The sequence below is a fragment of the Brachycentrus maculatus genome, unplaced genomic scaffold (assembly GCF_059751285.1).
Source record: "Brachycentrus maculatus isolate JH-2025_06_01 unplaced genomic scaffold, ASM5975128v1 h1tg000199l, whole genome shotgun sequence".
Classification (NCBI taxonomy): Eukaryota; Metazoa; Arthropoda; class Insecta; order Trichoptera; family Brachycentridae; genus Brachycentrus; species Brachycentrus maculatus.
This window is the reverse complement of record NW_028280950.1, coordinates 2,623,947-2,647,680: the sequence shown is the minus strand read 5'-3', so window position 1 is coordinate 2,647,680 and position 23,734 is coordinate 2,623,947. Positions and strand designations below refer to the sequence as shown.

Genomic DNA, 23,734 nt, shown 5'->3' with positions numbered 1-23,734 from the left:
CTGTGGATAATATAAATCTATTAAAAAGTTACATTATTTTACACTTTTTGCTGACTGTCCTTTCTGGATTTTTGTTTTTTGTTAAAAGAATCATCCACATTTTTCAGAAAGCTTGAATTACTATACATTATAAACAATACTGATAAACAAAATGTGAAATATTTAAAAACACAATGTGAAATATTTAATACAATAAATTAACAACTGTATAGTTTTTTCCACATATATTTTATTTGAAGGACTAAGTTGTATCGTCACCGATGTCATCATTTTATTTTATAAAATGCAGTCCACCAAGAAATCTCAGTACAGAATGTAAATGTGATATATTGATGTACTCGTACATTACATTAGTTCTGGACTTTGAAATCGAGTTTCATTCTAAATTATTAGAATCTATTGTAAGTACCGTTAAAAAATTAAATATATATTTATTTTTTTCCGAAATATGAGTAATGTTAAATTTAACGATACTTCATTTATGTATATAGATAAGCGTTCAGAATCGACCCACTGACATTTATACGTATTTTTTGCAATACAATACAGTGTATTGCATAAAGATAAATATATATTTTTTTAATTAACAACGTTAAACAGTCACAAAATCACTGAACACCATTAATTTACTTATCATTTTAATTTTGTGACACGCTTCCTTTCTGGGTAAGAAGAAAAATGATAATAAAAAAATGATGATTAATAAAAAATAAAAATATAATGAACGTAGTTTAATGTAGATTTGGGTGTAAAATATTACGTAAATAGGGAAATTATGGAACAGGTACATGATTTCGAATTTTTGAAAAGTATGTGTTCTAGGGACGGAAAGATTGATAAAGAGAGTTGAAAGGAGAGTGAATGCTGGAAACAAAGTGAATGGTGCATTAAAATCAGTTATAGCCAATAAAAGTCTTACAGAGACGGCTCAGCTATCAAATCTAACACCGAAGAATGGAGCTGGAGAAAGAAGGATGAAAGTACTGAATGCAGTAGATATGCGATCTTCCAGACGACCTAGATGAAAGAATGTATGATAGATGTTCGAATCGTGATATAAGGAAAGAATGCAAGAATGAGATAAGCATTATAGATAAAATTAAGAATGGTGTGTTGAGATGGTTTGGACATGTGGAATGAATGACTAAAGAAAGAACAGTAAAACAAATTTATGAGGTGAATGTAGTTGGAAATAGGAGCAGAGGAAGACCGAGGAAAACTAGTCGTAATCAACTATTTTAAATTTAAGTTTTACTTGATTAATACCACTTTTTTTAAAAATCCATTGTGTTTGAAAATCATGCGGAATGCATCGAAACGCGTGTCAAAATAGATTTTAAGAAATAGTAATATTTACCAAGTTAAACATTAATTAAAAATGGATAGATATTACCACAATATGACTACCGAATCAATTAATGACATCATTAAGTATTTTAAATACCTGAAAGCGCTTAGGTCATGAGTCGAAATAATCGGCGGGTATGTATGTATGAGGAGATGCATGAATGTAGAAGAGGCAAATAATGTTTGCAAATACAGAGTGTGAGGCATTTGATTCTCTCTGCCTAACCCTGCGGAGAAGCGGTGTGACGGTAAATTAGTTAAAAAATAATGATATATTGTCTTAGATTTATTCACTAGCGTGCTCAAATCTAGGTTCCTGTACTCAATTACACGTTATTTTTTAACAAATGACTTATTTATGCATTCAGGAAACATGGCAGAATCCGGATGTTGTATTGTTCATGTTTCAAATGGGGATATTAATCCGCACCTCTTCCTTTTGCCAAGGTCGAGGCATCAACATTATAATGAGAAAAAGTAACGCCTTAGTGGCATTCAGAAAGAGATTATAAACGTTTATTAATACGTACATTATTATGTATGTGTATTATTTTATGACTGTGTCCCCTCACGTTCGCAAAACGTGGGCCGAGATATAATGGATTATTCAAAAATGTAAGCATCAAAATATCATAAACCTATACCTATTTTGGGTCATTTAAAAATATGAGCTTCATTATATCATTACATAGAAAAGTAAAATTCCTGAATATTTTTAAAAAAAAGAAGTTTGAATAAAAATGTTTTTAGAAATAAGGAAGAATGCCATTTAAAAAAAAAGGAATCGCAAAATTGTGATATGTATAAGGGTTATTTAATTTATGATAAGATGCCTGAATGTATGAAGAATGAAATGGTCTGATAGAAATTAAAAAGGAATGTTTTTTGTACTATGAGAATATGTAAATATATATGATGTGTATTAAGTGTAAATAATAGTTTGTATTAAATGTAAAACAAGCTAACTGAAGAAATAAAAAAGGCAATGTTATGTATTTATGAATTGAATAGGATATTTAAGTGTTATAAGTAACCCTACCTTATATGAAATATCTATCGTTCCTCTTTTAATGAAAGAAGATGTAAGTCCGAGCGTACCAGGTCTTACGACCTGGCATTTGGCTGACTTAAGCGATCACTTTATACACCTGTGTAACGTAAATCGTCAAGTTGGCAGGCCTACACGGCGCGCTGTCATAGTCTGCGCGCGCGATGTGTACTGAAGTTTTCAGACAAGATTTTCAATAATGCTTTGAGTTATTAATACTACTTGGAAAATGTATTTTTTTAATTCTAACTTTTTATAAAATACGATATAAAGTCCAATTTGTTTTGTGAATCGTTTAATTTAGTTTGTTAAACGTCAAATTCGATTTATAAAACGTGCAATTTGAAGTGAAAAACCAGTATAACGTAAATACAGTAATAGATTTATATTATCCACCGACACTTCGTGATGGAATTGCATTTTTAATTTATTATTAGATTAAAACCAATATTTTTAGCTTTTCCACTTTTTTATTTGACCAGCGACCGGGTTTCGTCGTTACCGACATCATCAGACTGGTGAGAGGCTATTCAAATTGTTATGTTATATATAATAGAAGGCAGGAGTTGATAACCATGATTTGATATAATAATAATTAATTTCTCAATAAAATTATATCAAATCATGGTTATCAACTCCTGCCTTCTTTTATATATAACATAACAATTTGTATAGCCTCTCACCAGTCTGATGATGTCGGTAACGACGAAACCCGGTCGCTGGTCAAATAAAAAAGTGGAAAAGCTAAAAATATTGGTTTTAATCTAATAATAAAAAAAAATGTAAATACAGTATTTAACGCACATTTTGTAGACATATCGATACCAATAACCGTTTTATTCTGCCAACAATAAAATATACTAATTAAGGTTACATATACGTCTCAAACACGTAAATTTGAGTTTGGAGTTGAAAACGAAAAAAAATCATTAAAGCGTTATATAATGAACGTAAGCAATTATTTATAAATGTTAATTACATTTTAATTATAATGCGTACTAGCACTCATGCTAAAAATACCGCACCATACATAAAAGGTAGTACATACCTCGAAATCACCATAGGTGACTATCACATTCCATAGCTTTTAAAACATAGGTTAATCAACCGATTAATTGCCGATAAGAATGTACACAAACACGCGACAAAGTAATTTTATTCATTGTATTGTCAACAGTTCATGCAATATATTTCAAAACATGATTACCACGACTGAAAAACAAGTACAAAAATATTATAAGGAATGCGTGAGTGGATGATATTAGTACACAATGTTAATTATTGTAAATTTATCGCTTGGTTTCCTTTTCCGCGATGCTTTGGAAAAAATCTCAATCATAAAAAAGATGTCTATCAATCAAACAACTTGATGAACCAGTATTTACAGACCCTAGATACCTACTCGTAAATCTATCGCCTCTATCAAAAACCCAGAGGCAACGACGAGAACTCATTTCCTGATCTTAATATTAACATAATATATTAATTTATGATTACATACATTAAGCTGATGGATGCTTTGCTGCTGTATATAAAATAATCAAGTCAACAGTGTACTTAGCTTAATTGGTATAATATGACAAACTACAATTACTTGAAAAGTTAGTGTACCAATAAATAATGATCTCTTGTTGTTACGCAATAGATTTAAGTACTATTTTTGTATTTTATATTAAATGTTAAAATTAAACACATATTCTTTGAGTCTACTAAATTATATTTCACTGTCAAAAAAAAAAACATAAAATACAATTTTTGTAACAATCTTCACATTCGTTTGAAAATGCCATAACAAGTCGAAACAATTGTCACAAAATTTATTTTAATGTGTTTTTTAACGATAAAATACATTTTTGTGTACTAAATAATCAGTATTTGATTTTAATATTTATTATATTATATATATATATATATATATATATATATATATATATATATATATATATATATATATATATATATATATATATATATATATATATATATATATATATATATATATATATATATATATATATATATATATATATATATATATATATATATATATATATATATATATATATAAATATATATATATATATATATATATATATATATATATATATATATATATATATATATATATATAAATATATATATTTATATATATATATATATATATATATATAAATATATATATATATATATATATATATATATATATATATATATATATATATATATATATATATATATATATATATATATATATAAATATATATATATATATATATATATATATATATATATATATATATATATATACATATGTTTTTTTACTGTATTATTTTTTTTATTTGTATACATTTATTTCAATCACAATTGATACATATTTTTAACTATGTTTTAATTATTTTTAACTATATTTTAAGTATCTTGTCGGTGGAGTTCTTTTTTAATACATTTTGTTGTTTAATATTTATTATATTATATATATATATATATATATATATATATATATATATATATATATATATATATAAATATATATATATATATATATATATATATATATATATATATATATATATATATATATATATATATATATATATATATATATATATATATATATATATATATATATATATATATATATATATATACATATGTTTTTTTACTGTATTATTTTTTTTATTTGTATACATTTATTTCAATCACAATTGATACATATTTTTAACTATCTTTTAATTATTTTTAACTATATTTTAAGTATCTTGTCGGTGGAGTTCTTTTTTAATACATTTTGTTGTTTTTAACTATTTTAACTTAATATAGACACAAAAAGAGAAAAAAAATTAAGAATATAAACATTTTACAATTTTCATAAAATAAATTAAATATAAATCAAAATGTAATTCTACAAATTATACCCCAAATCTATAAATACTATTATTGTACCTACATATATGTCAAATATGTAAATGTACTAAAAAATAAAAAGTGTTGAAAATAATTAAATTTTTATTTATTACTCGTGGTTATCATCTTTGTGATGATTTCTTAGCATCTTCATGGTTAGCCTCCACTCGTTTCTATCCTTCGCTCGTCTCTTGAACTCGGCGAAGGTACCTGCTACAACGCAAGTCGGAGATAATATCGCCCATTTAGACTAAGCGGGGTCATCCTCTGTAGTTTCTGCCTTTGCACATGCCTTCCACAATCGTAAGAAGCAGGCCTGAATGTCTTATATTATGGCCTATCAATTTGGTTCGCTGTTGCGCTACTTTATTTAGTAAGCATCTAGACTCCTAAGCCCTGCTTAATACCTCGTTGTTCCCCTACATGTTCCAACCAATGAATCCCCAACATGCGCCTGTAGCACCACATCTCAAACACCTCCAGCCGACCCCGTCCCGCCTGCCCGATAGTACACGTTTCACTTCCATATAAAAGTATGCTCCGGACCAGAGTTTTGGGAAACGTTTTTTTCTTATTTTTAATCTGATAATATATTACATAATGTTATTTATTAAGAACGAATAAGAAAACAGCGTATCCAAATTTCATAATGCATAAAAAAGGCAAATCGGATAGATATAAAACGAATTTCAAACGTTTTTATTACACGCGGGTAATGAATTTGTAAATTATAAAAACCACAGTAGCTACTAGTGTATAAAAAAACCCATGTTTATTTTTATACAATGTTGCAAATAGTTCATGCTTTACAACGGTTCACTTATAAAATATTACTTTACACATAGCTATCTAAAATTTGGCAACATATACACATATTTTTAATTTAATTATTTATTTTCTTCATACACAAATTACAGATTACAGTAATATGCCCTCACTGAATTTTCCCGTGCTGTACCATATTTTGGTACTGGTGTATCAAACGTATTATTTTTAAACTAGATACCCAGTCACCCCATGCGTGGCTCAGTCTGATTAAATGAAAAAGAAATCAAATAGACAGCATACATTTTGAATATGTTTGATTTCTCAATTTTTTTGAAGTTACGAAAATATTACGAGTCTAAATCTATTAACAATGCATTATATCATATATAAAATGACACGTATCAAACACAGATTAATATGTTAAATGCTTAGTGATAGCAACTTTCAAGAAGTACGCTTTCCGGTATGAATAAGGTTTAGTGTTGCGTATGTTACTGTTAAGTTCTTGGCGGAAAAAAAATATTGAAAAAAAGATCATGTTATTGGTGTAATTTAAAAAAAACAGTTACATAGTTTGATTCTAAAAATATGCTATGCTGATATACATATAGTACATGTATCAATGCAGAAGACATATTGGATGCGAAGCATGAAGCTGGCAAAGAAAGGTGAAAGTAGATTAAACGCAATAAAAATGGGATCCTTCTGACGAATGTGTTACAAACATGTTAAATATATGTAAGAATGCCGAAATAAGAAAACAAAAGAAGGCAGGGGAGAGCGTAATAATTCCCATCATCGATCTTAGACTATATCAACAAGATTTGGGTTAAACATAACGTGACCATTTATTTTTATCCTCAAAATGGACATCTACCAATTTTTACGTGATGGTGTGTATATTCAAGGAAACACGTACTTTTCATAGTTTTTGTTTATTAATAAAAAGAAAAAGAATGATAAAGAAATGATAAAGAAAAAAAAGGAATACATAATATAAATTTTAAAAAAAATGTTGTTCAGAGCATCTGGCCACTGGTTGACGACTGCTAATCTTGCTCTCAGGAGAACGGAATGACGGAAGGTGTTGGGATAGTAACAAATTTCTTTCCAGGGGTCAAAAGTTCGCGATCAAGAATCAATGTTGCATTCCTGTTTCAAGCCATAAAATGTATTTCGAAATTTTTGGAAAGTGATCGGTAGATAGGAAAGTAAAATAAAGAATATTTGAATGGATATATGTGCATTAGGCCTCTACATTATATTGTTGGGTTTAACTATGAAAATGTTTTCAAGGACTCGGTTCCTTAATATATATATATATATATATATATATATATATATATATATATATATATATATATATATATATATATATATATATATATATATATATATATATATATATATATATATATATATATATATATATATATATATATATATATATATAATATTAAACAAATATTTCCAGACTGAAAATGTCATTTTTTTAAAAAGATTTTTGTTGTTGTGATTTCTTGAAAGCAAAACCAAATTATTATTATTCTTCTTCTTCTTTCCACGTTCGGTCCCTAGGTGGAGCATATGGCCGACACGAGACGTCTCCAAGTCACTCTGTCACGCGCCATCTCCTTGGCTTCCTCCCAGGTCAGTCGGCGTCTCGAAGTTCCGCTGAGTATAGTCGGTGAATGGTCGTCAGCGGCCTTCCGGGGCGCCGGAATGCTCGGGGTTGGTAGAAGAGACATGAGGGGTTGATGCACTCAGGTGGCATTCTTAGGACATGTCCCAACCATGTGCACCTTCTCCTCTTTAGGACTTCCAGTATTCCAAATTATTAAACAACACTTATTAAAGATGATATACTAAAAAAAGTGCCTATTCAGTGACGAATTTTTTTTGGACCTATTTAGTGACCCATAAATACGGTAATAAAACTCTGACTTAGGGTGTTTGTCCACTACCCGGAATTACACGGAATTTTACCGTCCGGCACGTCGATGATTGGCTTGCATTGGCTTGTGCTTTTACCCATATTTCTTCGGATCGGTGCGTGAACACGTTGCGCGTAAATTCGATCACGCTAAACTATCGTAGTCGTTTTCATTTTTCAAAACCGGACTGCTGGACGGTGAAATCCCGTGTAGTGGACAAACGCTCTTACGGAGTAAAAAATATTACAGGCAGGTATTGACTGAAATCCAGAGGAATTGTAGTATGTCTAATGAAAGTTTGCTTTGAAAAAAGTGCCTCAGTATATAAATGTATGTGCATAAAAGATATAGATACCTTATAAATATTTAGATCATGAAATCCATTCGAAACGCGGTTTTGGAGTTGATATAGTATAAGATCGATGATGGGAATTATTACACTCTCCCCAACCTTCTTATTTTGGCATTCTTACTTGTGTATATTAGGTTAAAATGGTTAAAAACAATAAAAAATGTATGCAAAAAGAACTCCACCGACAAGACACACAAAGTGGCTTGGTTGGTCTCTGCAATTTAAAAAAAAATGTTTTATAATAAATGAATACAATTTATTTACAACATTTTGAGTGTGTCCAAATACTTAAGTATTTGGACACACTCAAAATGTTGTAAATAAAAATTAACTGGTCAAATTATAAGCTAAAATATTTAAAATGAAAATGATATTTTCTGGCGTTTCTGGGTAGAATTGGTGAATGTTACACGTGTGTAAATTGATCGCTTAAACCAACCTATGACGGTCGTCGGCCCCGTAAATTCTCAGATTTCCATATTCTTCTTCATCTTTGATTAGATGTCAAAAAATAATATACAATTCATGTTAATAAAAAAAAATAAACTTACCGTGAACGCCACTTTACACTTGTTCATCATCTTGAAAGCCAGCTTGAAGCCGTTACTTTTTTCAATTGTTCTATCTTTTCTTCTGCAAACTTGACTTTCTTGGCCACTGATGTGTTGCGATCTGTAAAAAAGAAAATGTGTATTTGTTAAAGAAAATAAAATAACTTGTTTTATTGTATATAAGTTCAATAGCCTCGTCATGCTTCTCAAGGTTCAATCAAAACCTTAATACTGTTGAAATATTTAAATCAAATGAGATTTTTCGGTTAATTATTTAAATATAAACTTTTGATGTTAAATACATGTACAGCAACCACTAAGCTATCGCTATGGTAAAAATCAATGGTAATCTCAAAGAACCTATATTGTGTCGGGTTGTGGTCCCGTGGTTAGTGTCGCGGAATCTTTAGTCAGAGTTTGTCGGTTCGAACCCACTCTACTACAATTTGATTCCTACCTATTTCTAATAATGAGCCGCTTAGGTTCACAGAAATAGTATGAAATTGAAATATTTGTAAAAATAATAAGAGCACAAATATTTCTCTACAAAAAAAATCATTTTATATTTTTATGCAGCTGATAATTTGACTAGTTATTTTTATTCACAACATTTTGAGTGTGTCCTAATACTTGTTAAAATCTAGGTTTAAAGTGTGTAAAGTGATCATTTTACTAGCTTGTGAAAAATCATAAGCTCTATAAATACTCAGACTTCCATATTCTTCTTCATCTATGTTGAGATTTTAAAAAATTACTACAAAATGGAGAAAACACAGAATTGAAGAACAGTATTTGGACGCACTCAAAATTTTGAGTGTAAAAATAACCGTTCAAATTATCAGCTGCATAAAAAAATGAAAATCATGTTTTCAGGCGTATGAAAAAGTAATACAGGGTTGGGATCATGCATATATATAAGTAATAGGGTCTCTGCTAAAAAAAGGTTTCCTCTTCCCACCATATATTGCTCCAGTGAACTTTAATGTACGGTATCATAAAATTAATTATATATGTAGGAGTTCTTAAAATTTTGGTAGTATGGTTGTCAATTATAGGGTAGAATGGGGAAATTTTGCACGTGTGTAAAGTGATTACTCAACCAGCCTTTGACAGGCCCTGTAAATACCTAGACATCCATATTCCTTTTCATCAATGTTGAGGTATCTTAAAAATTGATAATTTTTACGCTGTAGCCGATTTCTTCCTTTTTTCTCTTAACACTTGAATAGTTTATTTTGTCAGGAAATTTAAATATTATATTTAGCATATTTAAGACTCTTATAATAATTCGTAGCTCACTTGAGTTGTAATTATGGGTGAATTGATAAGTATTTCTGAACAGTTCAAATAGGACTGTATTACGTTGTCTAGAACCTTGAAATTCGGCATAAAACCTCAGTTAATTATGCCATACATATTACAGCACAACTGATCAACTCAATTTTTAATTTGACATATTTTTGCAATATTCAAATTCAATATCGAAATTTGTGCAAGTATTTCCAGTTATTTATAATTTGTAATTATTTGCGAATGCTGAAATTATTCAACAAGTCGGAAAACTGTCGTTGGCCAACAGTAATGAGTCTTGCAATATTATTTATTCATTCACGATAGAATTTTAATTTTGATTACCTTAAAAAAATGCATAATTGAGACGATTCATGATTAGTAAATTGTCATATTATATAATATTCATAACATACCTAAATACATTCAAAAATTGTAAAGGAATAAATGTTATACCGAATGACACAAGTGCTCATTATGCTGATGAGGAAATTCAGAATTACATACTTAGTTTCTTTTTGTGATATACTTTCTGGTGAAAGTTATAATTACGAATTGTCATCGTTTTTATGATTTTATAAGCGACACATATTCTCCATACATCCATCATTATATAATATATACGTTAATAATTATATATATATATATATATATATATATATATATATATATATATATATATATATATATATATATATATATATATATATATATATATACATATATATATATATACAAAATTATATATGTATATATATATATATATATATATATATATCATATTTAATTTAAACAAACAAAAGTAATCCACTCAGACAAGTACAAGTACTCGTGTAATATCTCTTAAGTTAAAAATACTTATCTAATAATTATGTAACCAAATACAAGCACACTCACTACTAATCTTTACCAATCAAAAACTGAAAAGTGTAGATTCAAGTGACTATACAAATATTGGTGTTTTTTTACCTAAATCTTTTTATTTAATATGTTGTAATTGATTAAATGATCATATCACAAATTTTTAGAGTTAACACCAAACGCCAGAATACGACAAATTATAAAAATTATCACTCTAATCGAGCGAATAGCCGATAGGTCGTAAGCTCTGTAAACTTCCAGACTTCCATACAACATTTCTGTTGAAATATCAATCTTATAACACTGGCCAACAATGATTTTGTAACTAAATTTTGATGACTGATTTGGACTTAGTTATTCCTTCTTATTCAAAATCTATATGGTGACAAGCTTGTATCACGTCAAATGTTGATGTTACAGTCATATTATTGTTTGTATGGAACCCATACGTTAAAACCGTAATAGTAGTTGGTATCTAGACATGTTTTAGTCTAAGGTCTAGGGGATTAAAAAAAGTATTGATAATTATGGAGTAACAGTGGAAATATATTAACTTACTAATATTGAATACGATAACAATATATGTTTATATATATAAATACATAAATAATAATATAAACTTCAGTCAATATCAGAATTAAAAATATCCATAACTAAAAAAATATACGTTCTACATTTTTTTGCTTTCGTTTTTGAATTTAGCTATGCAAAGTGCATAAAGATGAGGTATTTTCATGCCAGTTACAAAATAAAAGTTGTAAATTGTTGGTCAGTGTAATTATTGCCGTGCTGACAGTAAACATGTATGTTATAAAAATCAATGATTTAAGCTGATTAACTAATCAAATCATTAAACATGTCGTTAATAATCAAATCACAAAATAAATAAACGTATGACCATAATATTTTGTGAGTCAAGGCAGACACGGAGAAAACAATAGAAATATAAATAAAACCATCTCACACAACAAAACTAATAATGAGATAAAATATTTGTTTAAGGTTACGTTAACTTCAATACTCAATGATTTTCTTTGTTATGTAAAATAAATACATCGGGAAAAAATATTGCATGTGTGAATATTTTTGAATTTTTCTTTGTTTAATTTCATTGAAAATACTTGGTTAATTATTATTAAGATAAATAATTGTATATCCAGTTTAATAAACAAATAAATTAGATTTAAGTTTTGTACTATCATTCTTTGGTGGAACTGCATTTTATATAATAAAATAACAACAATATAGTTTGTATAGTAATTCTCGATATTCCTTATTCTTTGTTCGCTTACAAGATTGAACAAATGTATGATTTTCAAGGCATTAAATAACATTCGTAGTACTTATTTTATTATTTGAATTAGTTGATTCTTTGGCCGCTTTCGTGCTATTTATTTTATTCAGACACGTATTAAATATGATTTTAAGTGTAAAAAATACATACATCACGATCCACTACGCAACTATGTATTTCTCTCACTTCGTATTGAACTAGATTGTTTGCAATTAACGAATACACCGGGCTTTAGTGGTGATGGACTACTTAGTACGATTAAGGTCTTCGTCAATAAAACCGCTAAGTGAATGATCGCGTAAACACCTAGTTAACCCTCGACTGCCATGTATTTTGTAGTGTAGCGCCAGCTACAGTAGTACAGCACTAGCTATTAGTACTAAATTTTACTTTATACCCCTATTTCTAGAAAAAAAATATGGTAATATTTACTTATTAAAACTTCAATTTAAATGGATAGATTTTACCACAAATAGACTGCCGAATCAATGAATTAAATTAGTTTTTTTACTGACGTCGTCATTCCCTTCCCTTCCTCCTTCGCCGCATAATTTTAAAGATGGCGTCTTTTGAAAACTCTTAAAAGACATTTGAATTAAAACCGGGGCACGTTGATACTTGAAAACAGACCCTTCTACTTTATTACGTAACTTCTATGGGTGATTTTTTTCTTCATGGAACAAAGTGGCATCATTTGCGTTAGCGCGTTTGATTGTCATCGATTTTCTTTTAAATATTGTAAAATAGAGATTTGAAATCGACTATTTTTCAAGATTTTTTTTTTAACTTCTTACCTAATAGCTCCTTTTTTTTTCAAATCCATATACTGAATTCGAAGATAAATCATTTTTTCATTACAAAAACGGTATTTCAAACAAAATATTCAATTACGTGAAATGTTACCTGAGATTAAAATACATTAAGTTGCTATTTATCGCATGTTGGGCCTAAAGTTAATAATATTTTTTGTGAACAAAGAAACGAAGAAAAACAGTGAAACACAACATTTGAAAAAAATCATATATATATATATATATATATATATATATATATATATATATATATATATATATATATATATATATATATATATATATATATATATATATATATATATATATATACAATATATATATTTGTATATATATATATATATATATATATATATATATATATATATATATATATATATATATAGATTTATATTATCCACTGACACTTCGTGATGGAATTACATTTTTAATTTATTATTAGATTAAAACCAATATTTTTAGCTTTTCCACTTTTTTATTTGACCAGCGACCGGGTTTCGTCGTTACCGACATCATCAGACTGGTCTGATGATGTCGGTAACGACGAAACCCGGTCGCTGGTCAAATAAAAAAGTGGAAAAGCTAAAAATATTGGTTTTAATCTAATAATAAATTATATATATATATATATATATATATATATATATATATATATATATATATATATATATATATATATATATATATATATATATATATATATATATATATATATATGTATATATATGTATTTATGATATTTATAATATTTATGCAAGGGTTAAAGTTACATAGCGCACTGCTTCACTTTTTCGATTCCATTAATAATTGCAAAACAGTATGTTGTATTGTTAATTAAATGGACGTCCGATCTATGATCCACTTCAGTCCGCATTCCTCCACCGACCTCCGACATATAGCAGCCGATAGTATTGTAGGTTCGCGTGCAATCCATTTTGACAGATGCTTGTGTCTATATTCTACAAAGAAGGTTAAAATCATCACGAACGTGTTACTGAGTAATGTACGCTTAAGAAATATATGGAGCAGACCTCTTTTTTATACATAGATTACTTTGATACATACTTCTCAAAAGCTGATGTAATGTATTTAAATAATCAGTTATGTTTTAGGTCCCACGTGATTCAGAAAATACGTTAATCCTTCGGTAATAGCGTCTTTAAGCTTTAATGGAGTGTCTTTAAGCTTTAAAGGGATTCAAATTTGTTTAACGTACACAACATCACAAGTTCAAATACACAAGTTTACTTGTTGCTGATGTTCTTCTTTGTCATTTCTTTATTTATTTATTCATTTATTTATGATTCATAAACAATAAATAAAACACATAACATGAAATGAAATACAACGCAGTACAAATCTTTAAAATGTTTTTCATCAATCAGATGAGAAGACAACAAACTTAAGGAAACAAGTAAAAGCACAGGTTAAATAAATAATATTAAAAAAAAATTGGTCGTCAAAAGAGTAATTACGATAAAAAATAACGAAAAATAAAATAAAATAAGAAATAACAAGTTATGTTGCCTATTTTTCATCCTCCGTTTCTTTTCCTTATAAAAGTTATATCCTTCAACCTGACCTCCTAAATATATGATTATATAATAAGAATTTGAGTGGTGTGGTTGTCAACAATGGGAAGAATTGGTTAATGTTACACATGTGTAATGTTCACTTAAACCAACCATTGACGGTCGTCAGCCCCGTAAATGCCCAGACTTCCATATTCTTCTTCATCTTTGATGAGATGTCAAAAAAAAACTCCTATAATTGGAGATAATCCTGATTTGTGAATAAGTATTTGGACACATTTAAAATGTTGTATATAATAGGAGTACCTATGCTAAAAATTGGTTTATAGAATAGACCTCTACCATGAACAGAAAATAATGTTCTTAGGAATTTAAGATATTCCCCAAGTAAAAGCCAATTCTTATACGATACGACCGCATTACCTATTTCAATTCAATGGTTTTGAGTGGTCAATTACTTCAACGCGGTACTTAAACTTTTTTGGCATAACACACTTGAAACATTATGTCTCAACATTTAGAAAAAGTTTTCTCTTCTTATTTTTACACAATCGGCTCTAAAAGAGATACATAGATTTACAAGCCAGTATTGTCTATTGAATGGTCCCAACTTTTTGAATTTTTATAAATTAAAATACACACTCAGGATGACACGTTATATTTTCATTATTTTTTGTTACATTCGGCAACTTTTAGTGCTAACAATAGCAACAATGAATAAAAGATTGTTTAATTCAAACAAAAAATTCGTATATTAACAAGTATTCGAAGAGAAATCAATCCGCTAACTTTTTTTAGAAAAGTAATGCATAACATTAATTTAATGCATGACGTTCAAAGTTGCCAGTTGCTAAATTCAATTATTTTTTTTATATTTTAACGTGATCAAAAAGCAAATAAAGTTGCGTTACTAGTAGAAAAACGGTTAGAAGTGAACCGGATTTTCAGTGAGAAAATATTATGCATGGATGAAATATATATTTACAACATTTTGAATGTGTCCAAATACTTGTTCACGAATCTGGATTATCTGTTCGTTATTGTCTTACATGAATTTGGCATAAATTACACATTTTGAGATTATTTCCTAATTGTTAAAATTAAATATAAATGTTATTTTTTGACATCTCATCAAAGATGAAGAAGAATATGGAAGTCTGGGAATTTACGGGGCTGACTACCGTCATAGGCTGGTTTAAGTGATCACTTTACACACGTGTAACATTCACCAATTCTACCCATTATTGACAACCACACTACTCAAATTCTTGGAAGTTCTATATAAATGAACCAATTTAGAAACCTTGTTTTTGAATCACTAGAACTTCACTAGAGACATCTATTCGTGAGATGTAAAGTAGCTTTTTTATTAAGCAGAAACTCTTATATTAGTATGTGAGATCCGAATCCTGGATTATATTCACACACATGAGAATCGCCAGAAAATACCATTTTCATTTTTATTATTAAGCTTATAATTTGACCAGATAATTTATTTACAACATTTTGAGTGTGTCCAAATACTTGTTCACAACAACAACAAAATACTTGCTTGTGAACAAGTATTGGGACACACTCAAAATGTTGCAAATATAAATGGTTACAATTAAGGTTACAGATTTTCAAATAATAATAATAAATTTAATTAAATAAACATGGATATTTAAATATTTTTCACGTTTTAATATCTCAGAAAAAAATAGGATGTATGAATTATTATTTTTGAATTCTATTCATTTATGAGAAATCAATTAATTAATACAAAAAAACATGGCATATTGGAACACAATAAAACAAGTATCCTTTCTGTTAACTGGTGTCGTGTTAATTTAATTTTTTACATCTTAGACTCAATAAAAAAAGACATACAATAATGGGATCTGGGAAAGCCCAAAAAACATCCTGCTTAAAATCGATTGTTTGTTTGGCTGTTTAATCAAAACGAAAAAATGAAAAAGAAGACAATCACAATTTGTTTTAGCGTGAAGCATTGCATAAAAAACTGTTTTTCGTCAAATCATTCGATGGTATCTATCTCACGATTAGCACATACTTATAGAAAAAAAGCAAATGGCACGTCATTTCTTGCTTAAATGTTTAAATTAACTGTATTTATTTATTTATATTCCCACCCGATCATATTCATTCGTTAATTGCCATTACCAAATCAGACTAAAAAAAACTAACTAACTAACCATCACGCCGCTTCCCCGCAGGGGTAGGCAGAGAGAATAGAGCGCCACACCACTCTGTCCTTGCAAACATTCTTCGCCTCTTCCACGTTCATGTATCCCCTCATACATACCCGCCGATTGTTACGACTCCTAACCTGACCACTTTCAAGTATTTGGCATACCTGATCGTGGCATGTTTTTCTCGGTCTTCCTCTGCTTCTTTTCCCACTAACATTCGCCTCATAAATTTGTTTTACCGTTCTTTCCCCACTCATTCGTTCTACATGTCCAAACCATCTCAACACACCTTTCTTAATTTTATCGATAATGCTTATTTCAGCTTTGCATTCCTTCCTTATTTCACTATTCGCACATCTATCATACATCGTTTTGTTGCACATTCTTCAGTCTGAAATAACTTTTCAAATCAGACTGTTGTGTTTTTTATTTATATATAGACTGCACAAAAAACAGCGATAGCTTCTCTGTGCAATATTCAAGAATTATTCAAAAGATAAAATTTCTAAATATTCTATATTCATATTATAAAAACAGTTAACAGAAATGTTGCAAAATATTGTACAAATTTGAAGAGAAGATACAGTCGAAATCGAAATATTGATATCCAAATGAATTTTCTTATAAAATCAGATTAAATTAAAAACGTGCCAGATTGACTTGTTAATATTTATAATGCATACGGATAACAAGTATGTATGCTTGCATATATATGAGTATAATTCGATTATTTATTGAATGTTTTTTCTTCATAACGTGTTTTTTACGTATAAAATTATATTTTACATAGTTTTGCCATCAAATTTATGTTCTGTAACATTGTGAGAAAAAAATTTCAGTTGGAAACGAATATCTAAAAAGCGAAAAGAGAAATATAAGAATAAAAAAATCGATTTTACTACTCAATATTGGGAGCTTCAAAACCTATACGTCCATAAAATAACATTTTGTATTGTTTTATTTTCGTTTTCTATCCTTTCTCTTTGCTCTCTCATACGGTCAAGCTTCTAAAATAGAAGCTATGTATGTTATTCTAACAAAATATACTTAACAACAATACATTTTATCAAAACTTGGAATAAAGTTAATATTTATGTAGTAATATAAAAATTATTTCGTTTATATAACAAAAATAATTCATCATTATATTAACCGCTTTGGTGCTGAGATTTTTTTCTTATATGTATGCTAAAATTGCTGATTACTTTTTCTTAAAAAACGGTCTAGTTTAAATTTAGTGAACATTGTAAAGGCGAAAATAATAGATTTGAAAAAATGTTTTTTCTTTTACTCATTAAAAATAAGTCAAATTTGTTTATATGTGAATATTATTGACGAATCATGACTTGGCTCGACCACTAAAATACACTGGCGCAATCGTCGGTATATCGACGGCCACGCTTTTGTCTAAGTAGACCAGAGTCGATATATCGATTCATAGCTAAATTATAAACAATATCTAGACTATAAATTTAGAAAAATAATTTCCCTTTACATAAATGGTCAATATTTGGATAAAGGAGCAGAACAGAAAGTTTTCTTTCTACTTATTTTTTTAAAGATAAAACAATTTATGAAAACGTGTATGAACGATAACACAATTTAAAAGATAACACAAGTTATGAAAACTAAAAAAATATTGATTTTCTCATCACAACAATAAATATTGCCGAAATTTTAAAATACATGAATTGTTTGCGAAAAACGAGAAACGAACAAATTATATCTTACTCGAAAATATGAAATTCTTATTCTGATATGGAAATTATGGTAAATTATTATCAGTGAAAAAGTAAAATTGCTTATGCAATTGTTATTTATATGCATAACCGTAAAACCAGGTAATTCAGTAAGAAGACGTTCGCGCAACAGCTATCAAGGTCGTTCACATTTTTATTTCAACATTTTTCATACGTTACCGCCGCCTTTTATACCGGTTCCAACGGTTACAATAAACCTTAATAATTGTTTTTGTATCCTGTGCTAAAAATTATTATGCAGATATATATTAAACTATACAAAGAAGTCAGCAAATTTAGAATGTTGCGAACTTTGAACTATTTCTTCACTGCCTTAAATTCTAAAAAAAGAAAAATAAGTACAGTAAGTAAGTTAGTTCAGAACCAACCGGCTACATGAGAAGCCTGACGTGTTGTCTGAGCACAATTTTTTAATAAACAAAGAATACTTATTAGATTTTATTATTTTTTTAAATTTTAACCTTTCAATAACTCTTTTAAATGAAAACCATATATTTATTTCGAAGAAAAACGCATTTTTTAGATACAAAAACAATGTTTTGAACAAAAAATTGAATTGCGTTAAATGTTACCTGGGTTTAAAAAAATTAAGTTGCGGGCCATCGATTATCCCGCCATAAACGTTCTTGTTTTAAAAAATATATTTTGTCTATTATCGACAGGTGATTACTAAAACTATTACAACTGTAGTTTTCAAAACTAGTCGTGTGTAATGAAATAAAACTTAATAAGTGATATTCAACAAGTGTTTAATTTTTAAAATAATCAATATGTCATTCCACAAAGTTAATGCAGAATAAAACAACATTTACCAATTCTACCCATTATTGACAACCAACTACTCAAATTCTTGGAAGTTCTATATATTTATATATATATGAACCAATTTTGAAACATTGTTCTTGAATCACTAGAACTTCACTAGAGACATCTATCTCATCAAAGATGAAGAAGAATATGGAAATCTGGGCATTTACGGGGCTGACGACCGTCATAGGCTGGTTTAAGTGATTACTTTACACACGTGTAACATTCACCAATTCTACCCATTATTGACAACCACACTACTCAAATTCTTGGAAGTTCTATATATATATGAACCAATTAAGAAACCTTGTTCTTGAATCACTAGAACTTTACTAGAGACATCTATTGGTGAGATGAAAAGAAGCTTTTTTTTAGCAGAAACTCTTTTACTAATATGTGAGGTCCGAATCCTTGATAATAATCACACACATGAGAAACGCCAGAAAACATCATTTTCATTTTTATTATTTTAGCTCATTACTTGACCAGTTAATTCATTTACAATATTTTGAGTGTGTCCAAATACTTGTTCACAAATCTAGATTACCTCCAAAAATAGGTGTTATTTTTCATATTATTACGTAAATGCCCATAAATCCATATTCTTCTTTGATGAGATGTCAAAAATAACTCCTATAATTGGAGGTAGTCCAGATTTGTGAATAAGTATTTGGATACACTCAAAATGTTGGTTATTATGATCATTACTCATATAGAAGTCGGAGAATACCGGGTGTCAGACTTTGACTTGCTGCTAAACATGACAAACTTGACCTAGCATTAGCAGTCCGAGGCGCCAGTCTAACAATTCGACAACTCACTAAATAAATCGTTGTGGGGAATTTCTACCTACACCTCTGTAAGGTCGTGAGATTAAAGTATTATTACCATTTTATTATGACTCACATTAATCACGGGATATAAAAAGTTGCATCATTTATATATTTAACAGATTAGCCGATCATAAATTAGTTCCTTTCTATTATTTTTTGACATCTCATCAAAGATGAAGAAGAATATGGAAGTCTGGGCATTTACGGGGCTTACGACCGTCATAGGCTGGTTTAAGTGATCACTTTACACACGTGTAACATTCACCAATTCTACCCATTATTGACAACCACACTACTCAAATTCTTGGAAGTTCTATATATATGAACCAATTTAGAAACTTTGTTCTTGAATCACTAGAACTTCACTAGAGACATCTATTCGTGAGATTATTATTATTCCTTTCTACTTTTGCGTGGCTATTCCGTACCATGCATAGTGATTTTAAAGAATTTATGTTTTCATTTTTAAATCAAACACAAATTTTTCGAGTCTACTAAGTTGTATTTTACTAACAATAACACATAAAAAAATTACATTGTGACAGTTGTTTCGCCTAGTTATGGCATTTTCAAACGAATGTCAACTTTTCTTAAATGTTTTCCGCAGATACTTCGTGGTACATTTTAAAATATCTTTATAAAATTTAAAAAAAATGTTTTCACCACTTTTTTTATTCATATAATTCAACCTACCGGTTTCAACAATACATTGTCATCATCAGGGTTAATTTTCAATATAAAAAAAAGAAAGAAAAAAAAACATTAAAAATATTAGAAAACTTCACAAAAAAACTTCCACACACTCCAAAAAATCCTAAATGTTATTTTTTTTAAATAACATTTAGGATTTTTATGGAGTGTGTGGAAGTTTTTTTGTGAAAGTATTCTAATATTTTAATGTTTTTTATGTTTATTTTTTATATTTAAAATAAACCCTGATGATGACAATGTATTGTTGAAACCGGTAGGTTGAAATATATGAATAAAAAAAGTGGTGAAAACAAAGTCTTCTAATTTTATAAAGAATGTCAACGTAACCATAACTAGGCGAAACAATTGTCGCAACATTATTTTTTTGTGTTTTTGTTAATAAAATACAACTTAGTAGACTAAAAAAATCTGTGCTTGTTTTTAAAATTAATATATAAATTAAAATGGAGTTTTACAAATTAAACACCAATTAATAACTATATTTTAAGGCATTTTTAACATTAACTAAGTGCTGTCAACTGTATTACTATTAAAGTGGTATTACACAAGGTGAACGATGAATGATAAGGAGTGTGTTATATTACTATACCGCAATGTTAACAATGCTTTTAAAATACAAAAAAAAATGTATCGCTACCTTTTATATATTAAATGCTAAAATCAAGTACAGATTTTTTGAGTCTACTAAATTGTATTTTATTGTTAAAAATCCATAAAAATTCTATTTGTGGCAATTGTTTCGCCTTGCTATGGCATTTTTAAACTTCATTCGTTTGAAAATGCCATAACAAGGCAAAACAATAGTCACATATATAATTTTTATGTGTTTTTAACAATAAAATACAATTTAGTAGACTCTAAAAATCAGTGTTTTATTTTAACATTTAATAAAAATATAAATTAAAATGGAGTTCTGCAAATTGAACGCCGAATCTATAAATAAAAAATGTTTTACTGCCTATTGGTTGCATTAAGTTTTAAAAAATGGCGCTTACCTCTAGAAGTAAGGCCATATTAATAAATATGAAAAAGAATGCGAGAACGTTAACAATTAATTTGTTTTTTAAAATATGTCAGGTAGAGAATTTTAATTTTACCAAACCGGAATTCGATAATATAATGTTTCCATATTATTCAGATATCTTCAAATTGTATTTATTTTTAAACATACATAAAGCATATCTAAATTGTTGTGTGTTGTTTGGTAAATATAATTTATTATAAATACAACTGATGATTTTTCAAGGATCGTTTTCATTCAAGTTATTTAGTTTTTTCTTTTTCTTATAGGTTCTCTATAGGATTGCTATTTATTCAAATTACGCAATCCTTAAAATATGAAGTGTTTAAATTTTTATATTATTGATTTCTTAGTCATTCGTTAACTGAACAAAAAACTTCCTGTTGGATTATTTATTGTGTTGAGTTTTTATTTTTGATGAGCTCTTTATAATAAATTTATTTTTTATTACTTTTCACTGAATACGTTTGTAACATTTTAAGTGGCGCATTTTTACTTCTCTTAGATATCAACTTGATAATGATTTAAGAGATATGTTAACAGAAAAAGTCTTAGATTTTTTAAAAATATTAATAATTATTCTAAGATGGTTAAGCATGATGTCTGCCTTAATCCAGCTTACTCTTTTACAAGGTATCAGGTATTTCAGGACTTCCACAGACTTGGATGGAGCCGTAAGGCTGGTAGCCGACAGAAACCCCTCCAGTGGACTCCATCTACTCCACATAGACAGTGGACATGGATGAACGAACATCATCTATAGTTTTTTTCTGTTTTCTTATTAATATGAAAATTAAATAATTTGAAATCAGGGAATCCAAATTAGCAATTTTGTTAAAAAACAAGGTTTCATTCATAGGCATTTTCGCAGAGAAGTTGTATGCTTTTAATAACAAAACGGCAACGTTTTTATACAGGGTGTCAACATAAATGAGTAGAAATAATAGAAAACCATATTTCCTTTTTATTTACATGAAGAAAATATAGAAGTCTCAGCTTAGCTTAAGTCTAGCCAGTGGCAGTTCACCAGGTGCCAAGAAAAATTGTTACTTAGTCTCTGTTGTGGCACCTATGATATATATATATATATATATATATATATATATATATATATATATATATATATATATATATATATCTTGATTTATCATACTAAGAACGAAAACCCAATGCCTACTAGAATACTTCAAAATTGTGAACGACAGCATAATTCACTATAATACCGAATTCATTATGTATTATTAATAAAGGTTTTCCCTAATAAAAATCATTGAAGTGAGACACGTCACGATATTGATAAAGTACTCTACTAAACAGCGCCTATTACAAATATATTACTAAAATTAGGTTATGGTTTAGTGATCTAAGAACTTAATATAACTTATGAAAAACCCATGAAACTCAATATTGTATCACGCAATATATTATGCAAAACTAAGTCACATTTTCGACTAATGAATTAGCCAGTACGTACTACGTATTTTACGTTCTACGTATAACATTTTATATAATACTCCTAAGTTGAATTCAATTCTCAGTTCTAGCTTACTGTTATTATTATTTTTTTATTATGACTTAGATAATAAAATAGTATCCTAAATTAAATAATTATATTCAAATCTTATTTTTTTATGACTTATAAAACACTTTTTATTTTCTTAAGAAAGTATTGCAATTTGAATTCCACAATTATAATTTCTAAGACGAGAACGTAATA

General features: G+C 28.2%; 1 protein-coding gene across 1 annotated transcript in view; it reads right to left on the bottom strand.

The window, feature by feature from the left end:
* The window catches only part of LOC148307452 (uncharacterized), a 171,850-nt gene that overhangs the window by 135,273 nt on the left and 12,843 nt on the right, over nucleotides 1-23,734 (bottom strand). Inside the window, exon 2 of the mRNA XM_088263471.1 lies at nucleotides 8,905-9,025. Coding sequence (XP_088119597.1) covers nucleotides 8,905-8,934 — 30 coding nt within the window. The 5' untranslated portion in view covers nucleotides 8,935-9,025. The remainder of the gene's footprint in view (nucleotides 1-8,904; nucleotides 9,026-23,734) is intronic.